We start from the raw sequence: 22,671 nt of genomic DNA, 5'->3' as shown, positions 1-22,671 counted from the left end.
GAAATGACAATAGATTTTACAGTAAAAAAAACTATAGTACCATTTTTCCATTTGTGTTGTAAAAACCATTATACATTTTACGGTGAAGTTCAATCAATCAATCAATCAATCAATGTTTACTTATATAGCCCTAAATCACGAGTGTCTCAAAGGGCTTAACAATGGGAAACCTTGGAGGGGACCGCAGATGTGGATCTAACATAATAGTGAGAGTCCAGTCCATAGTGGATCTAACATAATATTGTGAGAGTCCAGTCCATAGTGGATCGAACATAATAGTGAGAGTCCAGTCCATAGTGGATCTAACATAATAGTGAGAGTCCAGTCCATAGTGGATCTAACATAATATTGTGAGAGTCCAGTCCATAGTGGAGCTAACATAATATTGTGAGAGTCCAGTCCATAGTGGATCTAACATAATAGTGAGAGTCCAGTCCATAGTGGATCTAACATAATATTGTGAGAGTCCAGTCCATAGTGGATCGAACATAATAGTGAGAGTCCAGTCCATAGTGGATCTAACATAATAGTGAGAGTCCAGTCCATAGTGGATCTAACATAATATTGTGAGAGTCCAGTCCATAGTGGAGCTAACATAATATTGTGAGAGTCCAGTCCATAGTGGATCTAACATAATAGTGAGAGTCCAGTCCATAGTGGATCTAACATAATAGTGAGAGTCCAGTCCATAGTGGATCTAACATAATAGTGTGAGAGTCCAGTCCATAGTGGATCTAACATAATAGTGTGAGGGTCCAGTCCATAGTGGATCTAACATAATAGTGAGAGTCCAGTCCATAGTGGATCCAACATAATAGTGAGAGTCCAGTCCATAGTGGATCTAACATAATAGTGAGAGTCCAGTCCATAGTGGATCTAACATAATAGTGAGAGAGTCCAGTCCATAGTGGATCTAACATAATAGCGTGAGAGTCCAGTCCATAGTGGATCTAACATAATAGTGAGAGTCCAGTCCATAGTGGATCTAACATAATAGTGAGAGTCCAGTCCATAGTGGATCTAACATAATATTGTAAGAGTCCAGTCCATAGTGGATCTAACATAATAGTGAGAGTGCAGTCCATAGTGGATTTAGCATAATATTGTGAGAGTCCAGTCCATAGTGGATCTAACATAATAGTGTGAGAGTCCAGTCCATAGTGGATCCAACATAATAGTGAGAGTCCAGTCCATAGTGGATCTAACATAATATTGTGAGAGTCCAGTCCATAGTGGATCTAACATAATAGTGAGAGTCCAGTCCATAGTGGATCTAACATAATAGTGTGAGAGTCCAGTCCATAGTGGATCTAACATAATAGTGTGAGAGTCCAGTCCATAGTGGATCTAACATAATAGTGAGAGTCCAGTCCATAGTGGATCTAGCATACAATTGTGAGAGTCCAGTCCATAGTGGATCTAGCATAAAATTGTGAGAGTCCAGTCCATAGTGGATTTAGAATAATATTGTGAGAGTCCAGTCCATAGTGGATCTAACATAATAGTGTGAGAGTCCAGTCCATAGTGGATCCAACATAATAGTGTGAGAGTCCAGTCCATAGTGGATCCAACATAATAGTGTGAGAGTCCAGTCCATAGTGGATCTAACATAATAGTGAGAGTCCAGTCCATAGTGAAGTGAAGTGAAGTGAATTATATTTATATAGCGCTTTTCTCTAGTGACTCAAAGCGCTTTACATAGTGAAAACCCAATATCTAAGTTACATGTAAACCAGTGTGGGTGGCACTGGGAGCAGGTGGGTAAAGTGTCTTGCCCAAGAACACAACAGCAGTGACTAGGATGGCGGAAGCGGGGATCGAACCTGCAACCCTCAAGTTGCTGACACGGCCGCTCTACCAACCAAGCTATACCGCCGAGTCCAGTCCATAGTGGATCTAACATAATATTGTGAGAGTCCAGTCCATAGTGGATCTAACATAATAGTGAGAGTCCAGTCCATAGTGGATCTAACATAATAGTGTGAGAGTCCAGTCCATAGTGGATCTAACATAATAGTGTGAGAGTCCAGTCCATAGTGGATCTAACATAATAGTGAGAGTCCAGTCCATAGTGGATCTAACATAATATTGTGAGAGTCCAGTCCATAGTGGAGCTAACATAATATTGTGAGAGTCCAGTCCATAGTGGATCTAACATAATAGTGAGAGTCCAGTCCATAGTGGATCTAACATAATAGTGTGAGAGTCCAGTCCATAGTGGATCTAACATAATAGTGTGAGGGTGCAGTCCATAGTGGATCTAACATAATAGTGAGAGTCCAGTTCATAGTGGATCTAACATAATACTGTGAGAGTCCAGTCCATAGTGGATCTAACATAATAGTGAGAGTCCAGTCCATAGTGGATCTAACATAATAGTGTGTGAGTCCAGTCCATAGTGGATCTAACATAATAGTGTGAGGGTCCAGTCCATAGTGGATCTAACATAATAGTGAGAGTCCAGTCCATAGTGGATCCAACATAATAGTGAGAGTCCAGTCCATAGTGGATCTAACATAATAGTGAGAGTCCAGTCCATAGTGGATCTAACATAATAGCGTGAGAGTCCAGTCCATAGTGGATCTAACATAATAGTGAGAGTCCAGTCCATAGTGGATCTAACATAATAGTGAGAGTCCAGTCCATAGTGGATCCAACATAATAGTGAGAGTCCAGTCCATAGTGGATCTAACATAATATTGTGAGAGTCCAGTCCATAGTGGATCTAACATAATAGTGAGAGTGCAGTCCATAGTGGATTTAGCATAATATTGTGAGAGTCCAGTCCATAGTGGATCTAACATAACATTGTGAGAGTCCAGTCCATAGTGGATCTAACATAATAGTGAGAGTCCAGTCCATAGTGGATCTAACATAATAGTGTGAGAGTCCAGTCCATAGTGGATCTAACATAATATTGTGAGAGTCCAGTCCATAGTGGATCTAACATAATAGTGTGAGAGTCCAGTCCATAGTGGATCTAACATAATAGTGAGAGTCCAGTCCATAGTGGATCTAGCATACAATTGTGAGAGTCCAGTCCATAGTGGATTTAGAATAATATTGTGAGAGTCCAGTCCATAGTGGATCTAACATAATAGTGTGAGAGTCCAGTCCATAGTGGATCCAACATAATAGTGTGAGAGTCCAGTCCATAGTGGATCTAACATAATAGTGTGAGAGTCCAGTCCATAGTGGATCTAACATAATAGTGAGAGTCCAGTCCATAGTGGATCTAACATAATAGTGAGAGTCCAGTCCATAGTGGATCTAACATAATGTTGTGAGAGTCCAGTCCATAGTGGATCTAACATATTAGTGAGAGTCCAGTCCATAGTGGATCCAACATAATAGTGAGAGTCCAGTCCATAGTGGATCTAGCATAAAATTGTGAGAGTCCAGTCCATAGTGGATCTAACATAATAGTGTGAGAGTCCAGTTCATAAGTTGTGGCGACTCAGCTGCCAGTTTTTTTTTGTTTTTTTTTACTGAAAAATAGATATTTTTTTTCCACGTATGTAATACAAATATAATAATCAAATGCACAGCAATTAATTTCATAATATCATGAGGGGAATTCTTATACATTTATATTCATAATTTATATACTCTCTTAGGAAAGCCATAACTGCAATGTGGCCCTCAGTGTAACCGTGTTAGACACCCCTGCTCGACTGTATTACTTTTGCTATTAAAATGGGTGGAGCAGGACCAAGATATTTTATATATAAAATATATTTATGGAGTGCAGGGCTCTGGTTTTTTTTAGAGATCCTCTTCAATAACTTTATTAAAAGTGGTTTCAAGACAAATTTAAAGATGTTATCCTTTATACTTTATATTTTAGTTGAGGGACTTTCCATGTAATAATTCTAAAATGTTGAGGAATTTAGTGGACTAAAACTCAAAGACATTTTCTTCGGAAGACTATGACAAAAACTCACTGCTTTCAAAAATTACACTGGTAGTCCCCGAGGCTTGAGTTTGACACCTGTGCCCTACAGCATCATTAGCATTACGCTGCCTCAAAGTCAAATTCTCTCCTGTTTTTCGTTTTTCCGTAAATTGGCCGACAAAGTCATCACGGCAATTTTCCACCTTGGGAGGTGGTGTCATAGTCATAACAGAGGCCGTACCGCCTGAGTGTAAGGGTTTCATCCCATATCCAACTGTCGGATTGCAGGATGCTACCGCAATATTCCGTTTCGCTGGGTTCTGTGTCAAAGACACAGGTGGATAAATGCTGGATTTACTGTAATGGCTCAGTTGCTGCTATTTTGCTGCTAAAGTACTTACCTATAAGCCACACCCACCAAAGCTTAGAAGAAAAAAATATTTTTACATATATTCGCGCACCAGACTATAAGCCGCAGATATATACCAATACAAAGGAGTTTGTAAATGTTTATTTACATCCTTTAATTGTTTCTAAACAGTGCCTGGCAAACGGCAGTAAAACGGTTGATCAAACAAAACAGAAGTCATCGTCATGGACCCACTAGCTGGGGAAGCTAGCTCTCCAATCAGCTAAACAGACTCAATAACTCCACGGGGACTATTTGGTGGATTTAGGAAAATTAAACAATTAAAAAAGAATGCTATTGTAAGTCAATAATGCTAACGACGTTAGCTTGTTTACATTACGATAGCACATGCAAATATGCATTAAAAACACTCCCACAGACATCGCACATAAGACGGTTTATCCATCCATCCATTTTCTACCGCTTGTCCCTTTCGGGGTCGCGGGGGGTGCTGGAGCCTATCTCAGCTGCATTCGGGCGGAATGCGGTGTACACCCTGGACAAGTCGCCACCTCATCACAGGGCCAACACCGGTTTAGTGTCAAGACTTGGTCTTGGGTGTTAGCTTTTCCGGGATGCAACGGAAAGTTGGCTCGGGCGAGACGGGAATGTAAGTACATTTTTATTTAAAGATTATAACTCCAAAAAAAGGAAGTAAACAAAAGGCGCGCACAGTGGCGGAGTACAAACTATGAAACCAAAAGACTATAGCAAAAAAGTACAAACGAAAAGCGAGCACAGTGGCGGAGAACAAACTATGAAACCAAAAGACTATAGCATTAATAAACAAAAACTTACTTGGCTTGGACAAAAGTAGCAGCATGAATGATGAACATGAAAACAAGTGTCAGGAATGTACAGAGCATAAATGTGAGGATGTCGTCAGAAAGACAAACTGAAAACAATGAACTTAAATACTACAGACATGATTAACGAAAACAGGTGCGTGACTCAAAACGTGAAACAGGTGCGTGACGTGACAGGTGAAAACTAATGGGTAATCATGGAAACAAGACAAGGGAGTGAAAAGCCAGAAACTAAAGAGTCCAATAACTAAAAACATGACTAAAACAAAACATGATTACACAGACATGACATTTAGTAAGTATAAATTGTATTAGTTTCATTGTAAAACTTACAAACATTGAAATCCCTTCGAGCGGAACACAACAGACGGAGAGTAGACAAAACGGGATATACTTCCGGTTCGAGGCACAAAAGCAGGAAGTGCATTTTACACCTGCAGTGAGTGGACTCGTCAAAAAGATAGCCCTATAGCACAATCAATAACACACCTTTTCAGTTGAAAACTATTTTTTGAATACAAAACATTATGGCCGTTAGTTAGAGAAGAAAAATCCATAAATTAGCTGCACCGTTTTCTAAGCCACAGGATTCAAAGCATAGGGGAAAAAGTAGCTGCTTAGAGTCCGAAAAATACGGTAATTTTTCCTGGTTAAATAAAAAAAATAAAAAATAAATTGCAGGGTTACAGCAATATTATCTTTGTTGAATTCCGTATGAAAGTCCCATGTGAATAAATGCAACTTTTATGGCTCCAACGTGGCTATTTTGCGGCATCTCTGTGTGAAAACACCAGTGACGTGCAGTCACATGGAAAGAAAAAAAAAGTAAAAAAAAATAATAATAATTAAATTGTTATATGTATGCAGTGATTATACTATAAAGTTATTTTCCATTTAACTTCACCAGTTTTAGATTATTTTTATTCAAAATCGCTGAATTTTCACATTTGCCGTTCAAATACCGAGAAGAGACGGTGCGGTTGAGGCACGTCACTCAGTGCCTCAACATGGATTGTGGACTCGGCTAAATGCTGGCCTGCTGTGCAGCGAGACTGTATTGCTATATGAATTATATTATACATTTCCATAGTTTAGTTAGCTGAGGTATATAATGTACAGTGTATTTTGTCAACAACTGTATGTGTGTAACGTATTTCTTGTGCTGAGCGATCATAAAACGGCTGCAAAAGACGCACTGGCTGAGGCTCCAGTAGCCCCGCCTCCTGCACCCCCGCCGTAGAATTGTTATATCAACTAAAGCCCACACTTAAACTTTCCACGTGCAAGATTGAATATATTTAAAAAAGTTATTTCATAAGAAGCCAAAAAGTGCAAAAACAATAATGTTCGTGTTGGAGGAGTTGCGAATGACTGCACGGCCACAACATTAGGTACACCTGCAGACTGCAGGTGTATCTAATTCACAACTCCTCCAACATGAACATTATTGTTTTTGCACTTTTTGGCTTCTTATTAAATAACTTTTGTAACCTATTTTTATGGGCTTTCCTATTTGTGATGTTAAGTTCCTGTTATGCGCTGTTATACAGTATATGCCTTGAGCTCTTATTTTGAAGGCGCCAAGAGCGGAAGTGATGACATGTTGTAGTGGAACGGAGGTTTTTGAAAGAAGGTAAATAAAGTGGTCCTCGTGTAAACTGGAGCCTCCGTGTTTGTTATTTTGTAGTTTCATACAGTATAGGCGACATTTATAAACCCTCGGTTACACTTTTTTAAATAGATTCAATCTTGCACGTGGAAAGTTTAAGTGAGGGCTTTAGTTGTGGACTTCATTTATAAGTAAAGGTAAGACCATAATAACGTTTTTTTTATTAAAAGTGCTTTTTTTGTGTGCTACAGTTTGTATGTGTAAAGTTAAAGTTTAGTTAAAGTACCAATGATTGTCACACACACACTAGGTGTGGTGAAATTTGTCCTCTGCATTTGACCCATCCCCTTGTTCACCCCCTGGGAGGTGAGGGGAGCAGTGGGCAGCACCGGCGCCGCGCCCGGGAATCATTTTTGGTGATTTAACCCCCAATTCCAAGCCTTGATGCTGAGTGCCAAGCAGGGAAGAATGCTGGTATGAGCTTTTAAACATAACCCGTTAACTGCTGCCAATCAAATGGTGAATAAGATACTCTTTAGGGTTCATATGTTTGTAAATCTGACTGTGATGAAGTCAGTGCCTCACCAGTCATCAACCTCACCGCACGTCACTGGAAAACACAATATGAAAAAGTGTGCAGGTTACTAAGCATGGCCAATGTTTTGTTCCGGCAGAACTGGAGAAAAACTACGAGGATAACCAGAGAAGGCTTGAAGGGAAAGCTCGTCAGCTGGATGGCTTGGAAGACAAGATGAAAGCCATCCTCAATGACATCAACAAACAGATCCAGATCTATAACACGTGCCAGTAGTTGTCTTTGTACTGTCACTGGTGGGAAATACTGTACTGAATGTGTGCAAGTTGTATTGCTGTTCAGTGGAATTGTATGGTTGTAAATGTGTGTACTGTACTATCACAAATGTGTGTATAATTTAATTTACAGATGTCAATGTATGTCCAAATATATGTTAAAAAATAATGCAAAGAAACCATTGTTACATTAATATTATTCAGTTATTTATGTTGGTTATTAAGAGACAACGAAGAGACCAGGTTGAGTTTTGCTAACAAAGCTATGCCAAAGAAGCTAAATAAGCTAGAAATAAATAAATACATAATTTTCACCTCGCTAGAGTTTTCTACAATATAAATGAATATGAGTGCCGCATTGAAAGGAAAATATATTACTAGAATAATATAAAGTTCAACAATTACAAGAATAATGTAGTCAATTTACAAGATTTACATTTTATATATAAATATTTTCAAAATACAACGTTGTTCTATTGACATTATTACTTTATATCCTTAGAATTGTTCATATTTTTCCTTGTCAATGTGGCCTTTTTTATATTCACACACCAAAGACAAAGAAAGCTAGATAATACGGTATCATTGTATTACAGTGCCTTATTTTTGTGAATAAAGCTTGGACAGTATATTTTATTTGTTTGTTTGCGTATTTTCTTTTTTAAGTTGAAACTTTCCCTGAATTAACCACAACTTAGATGTAATGTGCAAGCTCAAAACATATTTGGTCCATACTACAGCAAATACAAATCTCTCAATATTATATTTTATATTGTTTTGCTAAATAAATCTGCTCAGGATGCCACCCGAACGCCTCCCTAGGGAGGTGTTTAGGGCACGTCCGACCGGTAGGAGGCCACGGGGAAGACCCAGGACACGTTGGGAAGACTATGGCCTGGGAACGCCTCGGGATCCCCCGGGAGGAGCTGGACGAAGCGGCTGGGGAGAGGGAAGTCTGGGCTTCTCTGTTTAGGCTGCTGCCCCCGCGACTCGACCTTGGATAAGCGGAAGAAAATGGAAGGATGGATGGATGGATAGTTTTGCTAAATAAATAGCAATGCACAGTGTTGCTCTTGAAGTTATTCTTAATTGAAATTATATATAAGTTATAATCAGGCCCAGCCCTAACCAATCTGGCGCCCTAGGCAAGATTTTAGGTGGCGCCCCCCCACATCGGCAGTGAAGTGTATATACTCACAAGAAACCGAATAGCTTTGTCTTTGACCTTTTTTTTACTTAAAGAAAGCAAATTAACAATCAGAATAGTTAACAAGATTTAAAAAAAATATGAATAAATAAATGAATGCAAAAAATAAAAAATGAATATATGAAATACAATATTTTTTACATACATATTGCTTAATTAACATTAATGATGTGCACTTTAACAACTAGGCTTACAACTATACCTAATATATAAAGGGGTGGAAAAGTGACTATTACCTGCAGGGCAAACATTAGCTAACCAGAAGGCAATAACAATGTAAACAAAAAACACCTGCTTAAAAGATCTAATACAAATGTCCCTGAGGAATGTAAGGTGGGAGTACTGTAATTACCTAACGTTACATTATTATTTTCCATAACAATTTAGCCCCCTCCACAATATTAACCCGACGTTAAAACAGAACTAGCTATTTATTGATTAGCAATTGCCGAATCATGCAACATTAGCTTAATGCTAAAAAGCCAGGTTACTATCACATTCTGTAACAGACAAATAATTTCATGTAGGCTAACGTTACCTACCTGCTACCTCTGTCTTTTTCTCGTTTCTCCTCCTCTTCTTTTCTCTTTTTTCTTCCCTGGGCACCTGACAGTTTTCGCCGTTTTGACATCTTGTGTTGATTTTTTGATGTGGTGACGTCCAAAAAGAGTCATGATACGGGAAGGGGGGGGGCGCACCGTGCGAAGGTGGGGGGGGGGGGGGGGGGGGGGCGTTATGTTGTAACAAATAATATTTCTGTTATATAGGCTTTACTTTGCATTTTAATTAACGTGGGATTATTTTTTGTATTTAGAAATAATAGTACCAACTTTTTTTTTTTTTTTCTCCAAGATTTGTGGCACTGGCGTGGCGCCCCCTGATGGACGGCGCCCTTAGCATTTGCCTATACGGCCTATGCCACGGGCCGGCCCTGGTTATAATAGGGGGTCTGACAATTTCAGGTGTGTAGCTTTACCTTTAGTCTTAATTCATCCTAATACAGCGTTCCTGTACTGTACATCAGTAAATCCCCAACCACCGGTCCGGGGACCGGTACCAGTCCGTGACGCATTTGCTACCGGGTCGCAGAGAAATATTAAATAATTTATAAACGACTGCATTTTTGTCCGACTTAACTTTTGCCTGTCCCACTAGAGCAGCGTTTTTCAACCTTTTTTGAGCCGAGGCACTTTTTTTTTGCATTGAAAAAATCCAGAGGCACACCACCAGCAGAAATCATTAATCAGAATCAGAATCAGAATAGTTTTTATTGCCATTGTTTGAGAACGGGTTCACAAACTAGGAATTTTTCTTGGTGCAACATAAAACACATATAACACAGAATAGGTAATAAAATGAGATGTAACTGAGCTATCAGATATTGTTATTGTTATTGTTATTGTTATTGTTATTAAAAAACGAAACTCAGTTGACAGTAAAAAGTTGTTGTCACAATTGTTATATATGACTTTAAACCATAACCAAGCATGCATCACTATAGCTCTTGTCTCAAAGTAGGTGTACTCAGTATGGGTCAAATGCAGAGGACAAATTTCATTACACCTAGTGTGTGCGTGACAATCATTGCTACTTTAACTTAACTTTAACTTTACACATACAAACTGTAGCACACAAAAAAAGCACATTTAATAAAAAAAACTTTACTATGGTCTTACCTTTACTTAGAAATTAAGTCCATGCGCCGCAACTAAAGCCCTCACTTAAACTTTCCACGTGCAAGATTGAATCTATTTAAAAAAGTGTAACCGAGGGTTTATAAATGTCGCCTATACTGTATGAAACTACAAAATAAACACGGAGGCTCCAGTTTACACGAGGACCACTTTATTTACATTCTTTCAAAAACCTCCGCAACGTGACGTCACTTCCGCTCTTAGCGCCTTCAAAATAAGAGCTCAAGGCATATACTGTATAACAGCGCATAACAGGAACTTAACATCACAAAGAGGAAAGCCCATGAAAATAGGTTACAAAAGTTATTTAATAAGAAGCCAAAAAGTGCAAAAACAATAATGTTCTTGTTGGAGGAGTTGTGAATTAGGTACACCTGCAGTGTGCAGGTGTATCTAATGTTGTGTCCCTGCAGTCATTCACAACTCCTCCAACACCAACATTATTGTTTTTGCACTTTTTGGCTTCTTATGAAATAATTTTTTTAAATAGATTCAATCTTGCACGTGGAAAGTTTAAGTGTGGGCTTTAGTTGATATAACAATTCTACGGCGGGGGTGCAAGAGGCGAGCCTCAGCCAGTGCGTCTTTTGCAGCCGTTTTATGATCGCTCAGCACAAGAAATACTTTACACACATACTGTGGTTGACAAAATACACTGTACATTATATACCTCAGCTAACTAAACTATGGAAATGTATAATATAATTCATATAGCAATACGGTCTCACTGCACAGCAGGCCAGCAGTTAGCCGAGTCATTGCGCAATCCATGTTGCGGCACTGATTGACGTGCCTCAACTGGCTGCTGTTCACCGCACCGTCTCTTCTCAGTATTTGAACGGCAAATGTGAAAATTCAGCGATTTTGAATAAAAATAATCTAAAACTGGTGACGTTAAATGGAAAATAACTTTATAGTATAATCACTGGATACATATAACAATTTAATTTTTTTTTTTCTTTTTACATTTTTTTTCTTTCCATGATGGCAGGTGAGGCCCCGCTTCACCTGCCTCTAGTGACCGCACGTCACTGGTGTACTGTCACCACCTGTCACATCACACCCTGACTTATTCGAAGTTTTTTTGCTGTTTTCCTGTGTGTAGTGTTTTAGTTCTTGTCTTGCGCTCCTATTTTGGTGGCTTTTTTCTCTTTTTTTGGTATTTTCCTATAGCAGTTTCATGTCTTCCTTTGAGCGATATTTCCCGCATCTACTTTGTTTTAGCAATCAAGAATATTTCGGTTGTTTTTATCCTTCTTTGCGTGGACATTGTTGATTGTCATGTCATGTTCGGATGTACATTGTGGACGCCGTCTTTGCTCCACAGTAAGTCTTTGTTGTCGTCCAGCATTCTGTTTTTGTTTACTTTGTAGCCAGTTCAGTTTTAGTTTCGTTCTGCATCGCCTTCCCTAAGCTTCAATGCCTTTTCTTAGGGGCACTCACCTTTTGTTTATTTTTGGTTTAAGCATTAGATACCTTTTTACCTGCACGCTGCCTCCGACATCTACAAAGCAATTAGCGACCGGCTTATATGGAAGAGTATTACACAGTTACTCTGCCGAGCTCTAGACAGCACCGACACTCAACAACAACACATCATTTGCAGACTATAATTACTGATTTAATATAATTACTTACCATGAATTGATTAACGTGGACCCCGACTTAAACAAGTTGAAAAACTTATTTGGGTATTACCATTTAGTGGTCAATTGTACGGAATATGTACTGTACTGTGCAATCTACTAATAAAAGTTTGAATTAATCAATCAATCAAAAACTGGTTTGCAAAAAATATTTTTATCCCAAATAGGTGAAATTAGACAACCTCCCACGGCACACCAGACTGTATCTCACGGCACACTTGTGTGCCGCGGCACAGTGGTTGGAAAACACTGCACTAGACACACCAATACGCTTGTTTTATATATGTACAATAACACTCCTCATAGTAAGTTGCCATTTGTTGTATTTGTTTATAGCTTTGTGACATGATACAATGCACATTAATGAACATATAAAATATAAATGTGACATATTGTAGCCAAAGGCTGATTTCCATCTGCAGTCCCCAGCTGGTTGATGGTATTTACTACTGTAACTGAGGGTTTATATATGTCGCCTATACTGTATAAAACTACAAAATAACCCCAAATAAAATGATAAATAAAATAATAGTCCATAAAAATAGGTTACGCTACCATTAGGGCTGTGAATCTTTGGGTGTCCCACGATTTGATTCAATATCGATTCTTGGGGTCACGATTCGATTCACGATTTTTTCCCGATTCAGAACGATTCTCTATTCATTCAATACATAGGATTTCAGCAGGATCTACCCCAGTCTGCTGACATGCAAGCAGAGTAGTAGATTTTTGTAAAAAGCTTTTATAATTGTAAAGGACAATGTTTTATCAACTGATTGCAATAATGTAAATTTGTTTTAACTTTTAAATGAACCAAAAATATGACTTATTTTATCTTTGTGAAAATATTGGACACAGTGTGTTGTCAAGATGCGATGCAAGTGTAAGCCACTGTGACACTATTGTTCTTTTTTTTTTATAAATGTCTAATGATAATGTCAATGAGGGATTTTTAATCACTGCTATGTTGAAATTGTAACTAATATTGATACTGTTGTTGATAATATTCATTTTTGTTTCACTACTTTTGGTTTGTTCTGTGTCGTGTTTGTGTCTCCCCACAATTGCTCTGTTTATTGCAGTTCTGAGTGTGGCTGGGTCGGGTTTGGTTTTGGAATTGGATTGCATTGTTATGGTATTGCTGTGTATTGTTTTGTTGGATTGATTAATTGTAAAAAAATAAAATAAAATAAAATCGATTTGAAAAAAAATGACAATCGATTCTGAATCGCACAACGTGAGAATCGCGATTCAAATTCGTCAATTCGAATCGATTTTTTCCCACACCCCTAACTACCATCAACCTGCTGGGGATCTCATTGCAAAGAAACAAGCCCAGGGCTCCCACTATTTATAAAGGGGGTAGGATTAAATAAGAGTTGCTTCTTCCTATTCCTTTTCGGACATGATGTAAAATGAAATGATAAATGTGTTCATGCTCGAAATAAATTAAAGAAAGAAAAATAAAAAATTAAATTCAGCGTTATAGTGAGTTGTATTTTTCATGCACTTATTTTTGCTGTATTTATCTGGCGCCAGTGGGAAGCCGGTCCCTGAAAATAATGCCTACATTAAACCGGTCCGTGGTGCAAAAAAAGGTTGGTTGCTGTACATTACAATTCTGTAATGTCAACCGCTATAAATTAGAAATGTCCGATAATGTCGGCCTGCCGATATTATTATTATCGGCCGATAAATGATTTCAAATGTAATATCGGAAATTATCGGTATCATTTTTCTATTATCGGTATCAGTTTTTTTGTTTGTTTTTTTTTGGGTTTTTTTATTAAATCAACATAAAAAACACAAGATACACTTACAATTAGTGCACCAACCCAAAAAACCTCCCTCCCCCATTCACACTCATTCACACAAAAGGGTTGTTTCTTTCTGTTAATAATATTCTGGTTCCTACATTATATATCAATATATATCAATACAGTCTGCAAGGGATAGTACAGTCCGTAAGCACACATGATTGTGCGTGCTGCTAACCTTTAACAGTTAATTTGACTCATTTTCATTAATTACTAGTTTCTATGTATCTGTTTGTATATTGTTTTACTTTCTATTTTATTCAAGAAAATGTTTTTTAATTTATTTATCTTATTTTATTTTATTTTGGGTTTTTTTAAAAGGACCTTATCTTCACCATATCTGGTTGTCCAAATTAGATCAGATCATAAGAAAAAGTATCTACATTTGATTGTTTACATTTGATTATTAACAATCCGGGGAGGGTGTTAGTTTGTGGTAATTAAAGAGTTGGACAATATCGGTATATTGGATATCGGCAAAAAGCCATTATCGGACATCCCTACTATAAATAAATAAACGCAACTAAAGCCTTGCAAGCGTTTTATTTTGAAATAAACCAACTGAAAAAAAATACGCAAAGCGGAAGTGATGCATGTCACGTGCTCTCTCCGTCCCGGATGTGGCTGGTCTTCTTCTGGCCCGTCCTCCGGGTAGCTGCTTGTTGTGCCTAAACAAAGTGATACTTCTATCCTGCAAAGGCCCACTTAATGGCGTCGCTAAGCTAAAACTGCTTTATTTTGCGGTCGCTGCGGACAAAAAAAAAAATAGAATACATGATAAAGAACCACCTTTTCCGACATGGGTCCAGGATAAAAGATATAGAATATTCCAGAAGCACCGTTGACTGCGGGGTTTCCAGTGCGGCCTGGTGCGGCTAACAAGCCTTTAACAGCCGGCTGGAGGACGCACAACAAGTCACCGGCTGTTGTGTACACAGAAAACATTACACTGCGTATATACTTCTCTTTCAGTGAGTACACTATTTTATTTTCCAATATGACACAATAATAGCCTTTTATCCGCAGCTATACCGGGTTTGTGCTGGTTCAAAATGGTTGGCGAGCTTTTAGCTCAGCCCAAGCTAATGACGTTAAAGGTTGCGACTAGTTGTTATGTTGACAAATTCATGTGTCGGCAGCCTATATGCATTATTATTTACATTTACATGTGACACAACTACAAACGATTGTTAAATGTGTCGGATCCGGTCGCTGGTTGCATCCCTTGAAATGCAATGCTGCTAACATAATGGCAACAGTTACATAACATTTCTTTGTATTTTTGGTATGGCAAATGGAACACCGCCCAGGCATTTAAGCACAGTAATATCCAACAATTATGTTGTTGGGATGCTTTTTTTTGTTGCTTTTTTTTAGTTCACACTAAGGATGATGTTTGATAAGAAATGATCGAGTTCGAGCCTATTATCGAATCCTTTTATCGAACCTAATCCTTATCGATTCTCTTATCGAGTCCAGATAGGTTGTTGTATATGGAAAAAAAACACACAATATTTGGTTTAACAAATCACTTCACATTCTTTACTGCTCGCTACTATAAGATTACCATATCAATCAATCAATCAATCAATGTTTATTTATATAGCCCTAAATCACAAGTGTCTCAAAGGGCTGCACAAGCCACAACGACATCCTCGGTATAGCCCACATAAGGGCAAGGAAAAACTCACCCCAGTGGGACGTCGATGTGAATGACTATGAGAAACCTTGGAGAGGACCGCATATGTGGGTAACCTCCCCCCCCTCTAGGGAGACCGAATGCAATGGATGTCGAGTGGGTCTAACATAATATTGTGAGAGTCCAGTCCATCAGCACCTCCAAGTCCGAGTCCATGGTTCTCGCCCGGAAAAGGGTGGAGTGCCATCTCCGGGTTGGGGAGGAGATCTTGCCCCAAGTGGAGGAGTTCAAGTACCTCGGAGTCTTGTTCACGAGTGAGGGAAGAGTGGATCGTGAGATCGACAGGCGGATCGGTGCGGCGTCTTCAGTAATGCGGACGCTGTATCGATCCGTTGTGGTGAAGAAGGAGCTGAGCCGGAAGGCAAAGCTCTCAATTTACCGGTCGATCTACGTTCCCATCCTCACCTATGGTCATGAGCTTTGGGTTATGACCGAAAGGACAAGATCACGGGTACAAGCGGCCGAAATGAGTTTCCTCCGCCGGGTGGCGGGGCTCTCCCTTAGAGATAGGGTGAGAAGCTCTGTCATCCGGGGGGAGCTCAAAGTAAAGCCGCTGCTCCTCCGCATCGAGAGGAGCCAGATGAGGTGGTTCGGGCATCTGGTCAGGATGCCACCCGAGCGCCTCCCTAAGGAGGTGTTTAGGGCATGTCTGACCGGTAGGAGGCCACGAGGAAGACCCAGGACACGTTGGGAAGACTATGTCTCCCGGCTGGCCTGGGAACGCCTCGGGATCCCCCGGGAGGAGCTGGACGAAGTGGCTGGGGAGAGGGAAGTCTGGGCTTCCCTGCTTAGGCTGCTGCCCCCGCGACCCGACCTCGGATAAGCGGAAGAAGATGGATGGATGGATGGATGGAGTCCAGTCCATAGTGGATCCAGCATAACAGTAAGAGTCCAGTCCACAGTGGGGTCAGCAGGAAACCATCCCGAGCGGAGACGGGTTAGCAGCGCAGAGATGTTCCCAACCGATATACAGGCGAGCGGTCCACCCCGGGTCCCGACCCCGGACAGCCAGCACCCCATCCATGGCCACCGGATCTGTGTGTCTCCCCTTCCACAAGGGATAGGGGGGAGCAGAGGAGAAAAGAAAAGAAACGGCAGATCAACTGGTCTAAAAAAAGAGGGGCTATTCAAAGGCTAGAGTATACAAATGAGTTTTGAGATGGGACTTAAATGTTTCTACTGAGGTAGCATCTCTAACCGTTACCGGGAGGGCATTCCATAGTGCTGGAGCCCGAATAGAAAACGCTCTATAGCCCGCAGACTTTTTTTGGGCTCTGGGAATCACTAATAAGCCGGAGTTCTTTGAACGCAGATTTCTTGCCGGGACATATGGTACAATACAATCGGCAAGATAGGCTGGAGCTAGACCGTGTAGTATTTTATACGTAAGTAGTAAAACCTTAAAGTCGCATCTTAAGTGCACAGGAAGCCAGTGCAGGTGAGCCAGTATAGGCGTAATATGATCAAACTTTCTTGTTCTTGTCAAAAGTCTAGCAGCTGCATTTTGTACCAACTGTAATCTTTTAATGCTAGACATAGGGAGACCCGAAAATAATACGTTACAGTAATCGAGACGAGACATAACGATATCTGATATCTGAGTTATTGTGCAGAAATGTGGGGAAATAACTACAAATGTGCGCTACATTCGTTAACCGTGTTACAAAAAAAATGAATTAGACTGATACATAATGTTGGATATAGAGAACATACAAACACTGCATTTATTGAGTCAAAAATAGTGATGGGTCGATGAGGCGTCATGAAGCGTTTCGACACATTGCAAAACTGTATTGATACTGTGTCGATACTGTGTCACTAAATACTGATATCTGCTGGACATTAAAAATCCCTACAGGCAACCTATGGACCGACTCAATTGACACTGATTTTATGACCCAGTATATACAATAATATAAACCAAGTCATTGTATTTCATTTAGGATTATTTCATATCTTCATTTAAATAAAAATATATTTTTATCTTTTTTAGATACAGTCAATAAATAATGTGAACATGTATCATAACATGGAAATTTAAGAGAACGTGTTGTGAATGAGGATGCTTGTGGACTGGGAATTTTATTTTATTTATTTATTTATTTTTTTACACATTTTTATTTTAAAAAAAACAGTTTTTCCAACGTATTAAATTTTAGACGATTTCTCTTCTTGGGTATTATTTCTCCGGCTGTAGAAAAGAGCCGCTCACAGGGCACAGAGGAGGTGTCAGTGCGACACAGTTTGCGTATCGGTCACGTGACCAAAACAGCTCATGATCGGTCACGTGACTTTCTAAAAGCGGTACGCGCACCGACACAGGGTTTTGCTCTACGAGCTCGACGCATGCGCCGATGCATCGGTGTTGCCGGACCCATCACCAGTCAAAAATATTAAAGTTAGATGATTTGGTAAATTTGCAAACAGCTTAAATGATGTGGAATTAAATGATGGAATGGATTAAGTAAAGAAGTTAAACATTGTACTGATATGATCCAGTTTAAGAGGTTGTTCAAATGAATAGTGCTTACAAAGTACAAAGAAGAAGAATTATGAGAAATACTTTCAACCTTATTGAAAATAAGATATTCTTCTTGTGTGTGTGTACAGTACAGGCCAAAAGTTTGGACACACCCTCTCCTCATTCAATGCATTTTCTTTATTTTTATGACTATTTACATTGTAGATTGTCACTGAAGGCATCAAAACTATGGATGAACACATGTGGAGTTATGTACTTAACAAAAAAAGGTGAAATAACTTAAAACATGTTTTATATTCTAGTTTCTTTGCTCTGATTACAGCTTTGCACACTCTTGGCATTCTCTAGATGAGCTTCAAGCACACTTGTGAAGTGAAGACCACTTCAGGTGACTACCTTTTGAAGCTCATCGATAGAATGCCAAGAGTGTGCAAAAAAGTAATCAGAGCAAAGGGTGGCTATTTTGAAGAAACTAGAATGTAAAACATGTTTTCAGTTATTTCATCTTTTTTTGTTAAGTACATAACTCCACATATGTTCATTCATAGTTTTAATGCCTTCAGTGACAATCTACAATGTAAATAGTCATGAAAATAAAGAAAACACATTGAATGAGAAGGTGTGTCCAAATATTGGGGTATTTTTTATTTAAGTTGTGCTGCAACAGTATCTATACCTGATACTGCGGTATCAGACTGGGATACATACCGTATTTTCCGCACCATAAGGCGCCCTGGGTTATAAGCCGCGCCTTCAATGAACGGCATATTTCAAAACTTTGTCCACCAATAAGCCGCCCCATGTTGTAAGCCGCATCTAACTGCGCTAAAGGAATGTCAAAAAAACAGTCAGATAGGTCAGTCAAACTTTAATAATATATTAAAAACCAGCGTTCTAACAACTCTGTTCACTCCCAAAATGTACGCAAATGTGCAATCACAAACATACGTATATCAACATGGACAGAGCTGCGTGAAAAAAGCCACCCGGCCTCTTCGCGTAAACTTAAACTTACCTTAACCACTCGCTCATCTTTTCTTCATCCATCCCTTCGAGTTAGCTTTTATGATGACGCCGGCTGGAAAGGTCTCTTTTGGCAAGGTCTTCCTTTTGAATATCACCATGGGTGGAAGTTTCTGGCCATTAGCATGGCAAGCTAGAACCACAGTGAAGGATGACTTCTCATTCCCTGTGGTGCGAATATTCACCGTACGTGCTCCCGTTGTATCCACAGTGCGGTTCACAGGAATATCAGTTGCTGTGAAATAGTAATCCGTGTGCGGATGGAGAGATTGCGTCTTTTCATGAACCGGATCCCGGTCGCTTAGTAGGAGCCATTTTGTGGTCTTTACAGATGTAAACACACAAAGGAAATGAAACGTACGGTGATATCCGCGCGCTTTTTCTTCTTCTACGCGGGCGGGTGGTTGCTTACAGTAGAAGAAGAAGCGCTTCCTGTTCTATGGGGGCGGGTGCTTACCTTGGCGGTTGCTTGCGTAGAAGAAGAAGCGCTTCCTGTTCTACCGGGAAAAAAGATGGCGGCTGTTTACCGAAGTTGCGAGACCGAAACTTTATGAAAATGAATCTTAATATTTATCCATATATAAAGCGCACCGGGTTATAAGGCGCACTGTCAGCTTTTGAGAAAATTTGTGGTTTTTAGGTGCGCCTTATAGTGCGGAAAATACGGTATATTGTGAGCGACATTGATATTTTGGTCCCATAGCAGAGATGATGCACATTCAACGATCATTGCATTACTATATGTCCCTCTACCATCTGTTCTAGGTTCCCTCTCCCCCATCACCATTCCCGATTCTGTTCTGGGCAACTTCAGACCAGTGTCATCGCCAAGATAGCTGGGCCAGGCAGGAAGCGGCACAGCTCAGATCCAGACTCCAGCAGCGGCAGCGGTAGCGATTCCAGCGACGGGCGGCCTCTAAGCGCCAAGTGTCTGAAGATGTCCTCCGGCAGTGGTGGCTCTGGGACGGCGAACCGTCGCGGCGGGGCTCAGCATCAGCAGAGGGGAGGCGGCGACCACAGGTCAGAGCTGTCCTCCTCCAGTACCAACAAGAAGAAGCAGAAGGACAGAGCTAACCAGGAGTCCAGAGAGGCCAAGAAAGCTGCCGCTGCCGCTGCTGCAGGAGTGGATGGAGTCCTTGCAGAGGTCAAAAAAGGTACAGAGGACGAATTATTAGAAAAACAACAACCATACTTTAATTATAATTCACGGTGCATTAAAATTCACCGTGGGCTCTTTGAGTACCTTGAAGGTAGAAAAGCGCGATACAAGTAAAATCCATTTTGTTTCTTTTAGCTAGTGTGTGCGTGCGCAAATATTGGTGTTTAGGCTTAGGAAGCATTTTTTGTTTTTTAGTCATATTCAGTAGAGATACCAAAAAATGCTTTAAAATGTAATATCGGAAATTATCGGTATAATTTTTGTTATTATCGGTATCGGTTTTTATTTTTTGTTTTTTATTAAATAAACATAAAAAACACAAGATACACTTACAATTAGTGCACCAACCCAAAAAACTCCCTCCCCCATTTACACTAATTCACACTCATTCACACAAAAGGGTTGTTTCTTTCTGTTATCAATATTCTGGTTCCTACATTATATATCAATATATATCAATACAGTCTGCAAGGGATACAGTCCGTAAGCACACATGATTGTGCGTGCTGCTGGTCCACTAATAGTACTGACATTTAACAGTTAATTTTACAAATTTTCATTAATTACTAGTTTCTATGTAACTGTTTTTATATTGTTTTACTTTCTTTTTTATTCAAGAAAATGTTTTTAATTTATTTATCTTAGTTTATTTTATTAATTTAAAAAAAAAGGACCTTATCTTCACCAAACTGGATGTCCAAATTAGGCATAATAATGTGTTAATTCCACGACTGTATATATCGGTATTGGTTGATATCGGTTGATATCGGTATCGGTAATTAAGAGTTGGACAATATCGGAATATCGGATATCTGGCAAAAAAGCCATTATCGGACATCCCTATAATTCAGTTGTATTGTAGTTTGTCCTGCTTAGTTATAACTAAATAAAGTAGTAATAGTACCACAATAATTCATAGTCTTGGTGAAAATAGCTTTGAGATAATATGATATTAAAACACTTTTGGTTAATGAGCCAATTTAAGGGTGCACCCCTGCCCAACCAGAAGGTCAGGTTAATTATTTTGGATTAATATTTAATTATAAGAAGCTAGAGTTAGGAATAGGTACCTTTCACATTTGAACCGATACCTTGCAAATTTCTATATTCATCATCATCATCATCATCAATCTTTATTGCAGACCTTATGATTGCTTATTGTTTTTATTGGATAGTAGTCTGCTTATTTCAATTCTTATTTTTTATCTTTATTACTTCTTGTGTGATTTATTTTTATTCCATATTTGTTTCCACTACCGCACCTTAAATTGGAGTCCTTAATCTCGTTATATGCAAATATATTCACAATAAAGTCTATTCTATTCTATCCATTACACACATAAAAACATTAAAAACAAAACATTAAAAACAAAACAATAAAACATAAGGCCCAAATGTAAATTTCTGACATACAAACATGTGTGCCGTTCCACAGTCCAGATGAGTACCTAACAAAACTGCGAGCAGGGTCCGTTATCACAGTGATTATGTCATTTTCAGACTATATTGTACTCATTCTTACTAATTTTCAGTACTTTAGTGTGTGTACATGTGGTATTAGGGCTGCAACAATACATGTATTTGTATTAACCGTTCGATACAATGTTCTTGGTTCGGTTTTATCAACTGACTATGCACTAGAGCTGGGCGAGAGGCCATATCGCGATACACAATATATATCTCGATATTTTGCCTTAGCCTTGAATGAACACTTGATGCATATAATCACAGCAGTATGATTATTTTTTCTGTCTACATTAAAACATTCTTCTTCATACTGCATTAATATATGCTACTTTAAAACTTTCATGCAGAGAAGGAAATCACAACTAAAAAAATCACAATTTTTTTAATACGGTGTTGATCTGGAAATGTTTGCCTCGGCATTTTGATGGTGTGGGCGTGTGGCACCGAACGGAGATATTGACATGCGGAGTAAGCACTCTTCATTCTCTAGCAGGTGACTTTTCAAATGATGCTACATATTAGCAGTAATACTACTTTTTATAGCAACGCTTTTGCCCCACAAATTACGGTTGTCTGTTCGACATATTCCCACTTGAAGCCAAACCACCGCCAGACGATGGACCCCCTGCTGTTTTTTGGGGGAATTAATTCTTCCTTCATTTGTTACCAAATTCGCACCTTCTCTCTCTCGTATTACTACTCGCACGGCTGCGCTAGCATCACAGCTAACGTTACCCATGCTGCTACCTCTTTGCTGCGCGAGGGCGTATACGTATGTGACGTTTGTCGTGACAGTATGTGACGTGTGTAAGAAGGTGCGCTTGTCGTGTGTGAGATAAATAATATTATTTGATATTTTATGGTAATGTGTTAATAATTTCACACATAAGTTGCTCCAGAGTATAAATCGCACCCCCGGCCAAACTATGAAAAAAACTGCGACTTATA

The 22,671-nt window shown here is 39.3% G+C and overlaps 2 protein-coding genes across 6 annotated transcripts in view; both read left to right on the top strand.

Moving 5' to 3' along the window:
• lamb2 (laminin, beta 2 (laminin S)) overlaps positions 1 to 8,158 on the top strand; it is a 176,575-nt gene extending 168,417 nt beyond the window's left edge. For both annotated transcript variants that reach the window (XM_061974168.1, XM_061974160.1), the window contains one exon: positions 7,394 to 8,158. In XM_061974168.1, coding sequence (XP_061830152.1) covers positions 7,394 to 7,530 — 137 coding nt within the window. In that variant the 3' untranslated portion in view covers positions 7,531 to 8,158. The remainder of the gene's footprint in view (positions 1 to 7,393) is intronic.
• A 6,352-nt stretch (positions 8,159 to 14,510) lies between these two features.
• Positions 14,511 to 22,671, top strand: part of usp19 (ubiquitin specific peptidase 19) — a 58,466-nt gene continuing 50,305 nt past the window's right edge. For 2 of the 4 annotated variants that reach the window (XM_061974135.1, XM_061974127.1), the window contains exons 1-2: positions 14,511 to 14,864; positions 19,863 to 20,251. In XM_061974135.1, the coding sequence (XP_061830119.1) occupies positions 20,035 to 20,251 (217 nt within the window). In that variant the 5' untranslated portion in view covers positions 14,511 to 14,864; positions 19,863 to 20,034. The remainder of the gene's footprint in view (positions 14,865 to 19,862; positions 20,252 to 22,671) is intronic. The other 2 variants (XM_061974150.1, XM_061974143.1) reach the window with 1 other exon arrangement.

This window comes from Nerophis lumbriciformis, linkage group LG01 (assembly GCF_033978685.3).
Source record: "Nerophis lumbriciformis linkage group LG01, RoL_Nlum_v2.1, whole genome shotgun sequence".
NCBI classification, from domain to species: Eukaryota; Metazoa; Chordata; class Actinopteri; order Syngnathiformes; family Syngnathidae; genus Nerophis; species Nerophis lumbriciformis.
The sequence above is the reverse complement of the archived record's forward strand: the minus strand, read 5'-3'. Positions and strand labels throughout refer to the sequence as shown.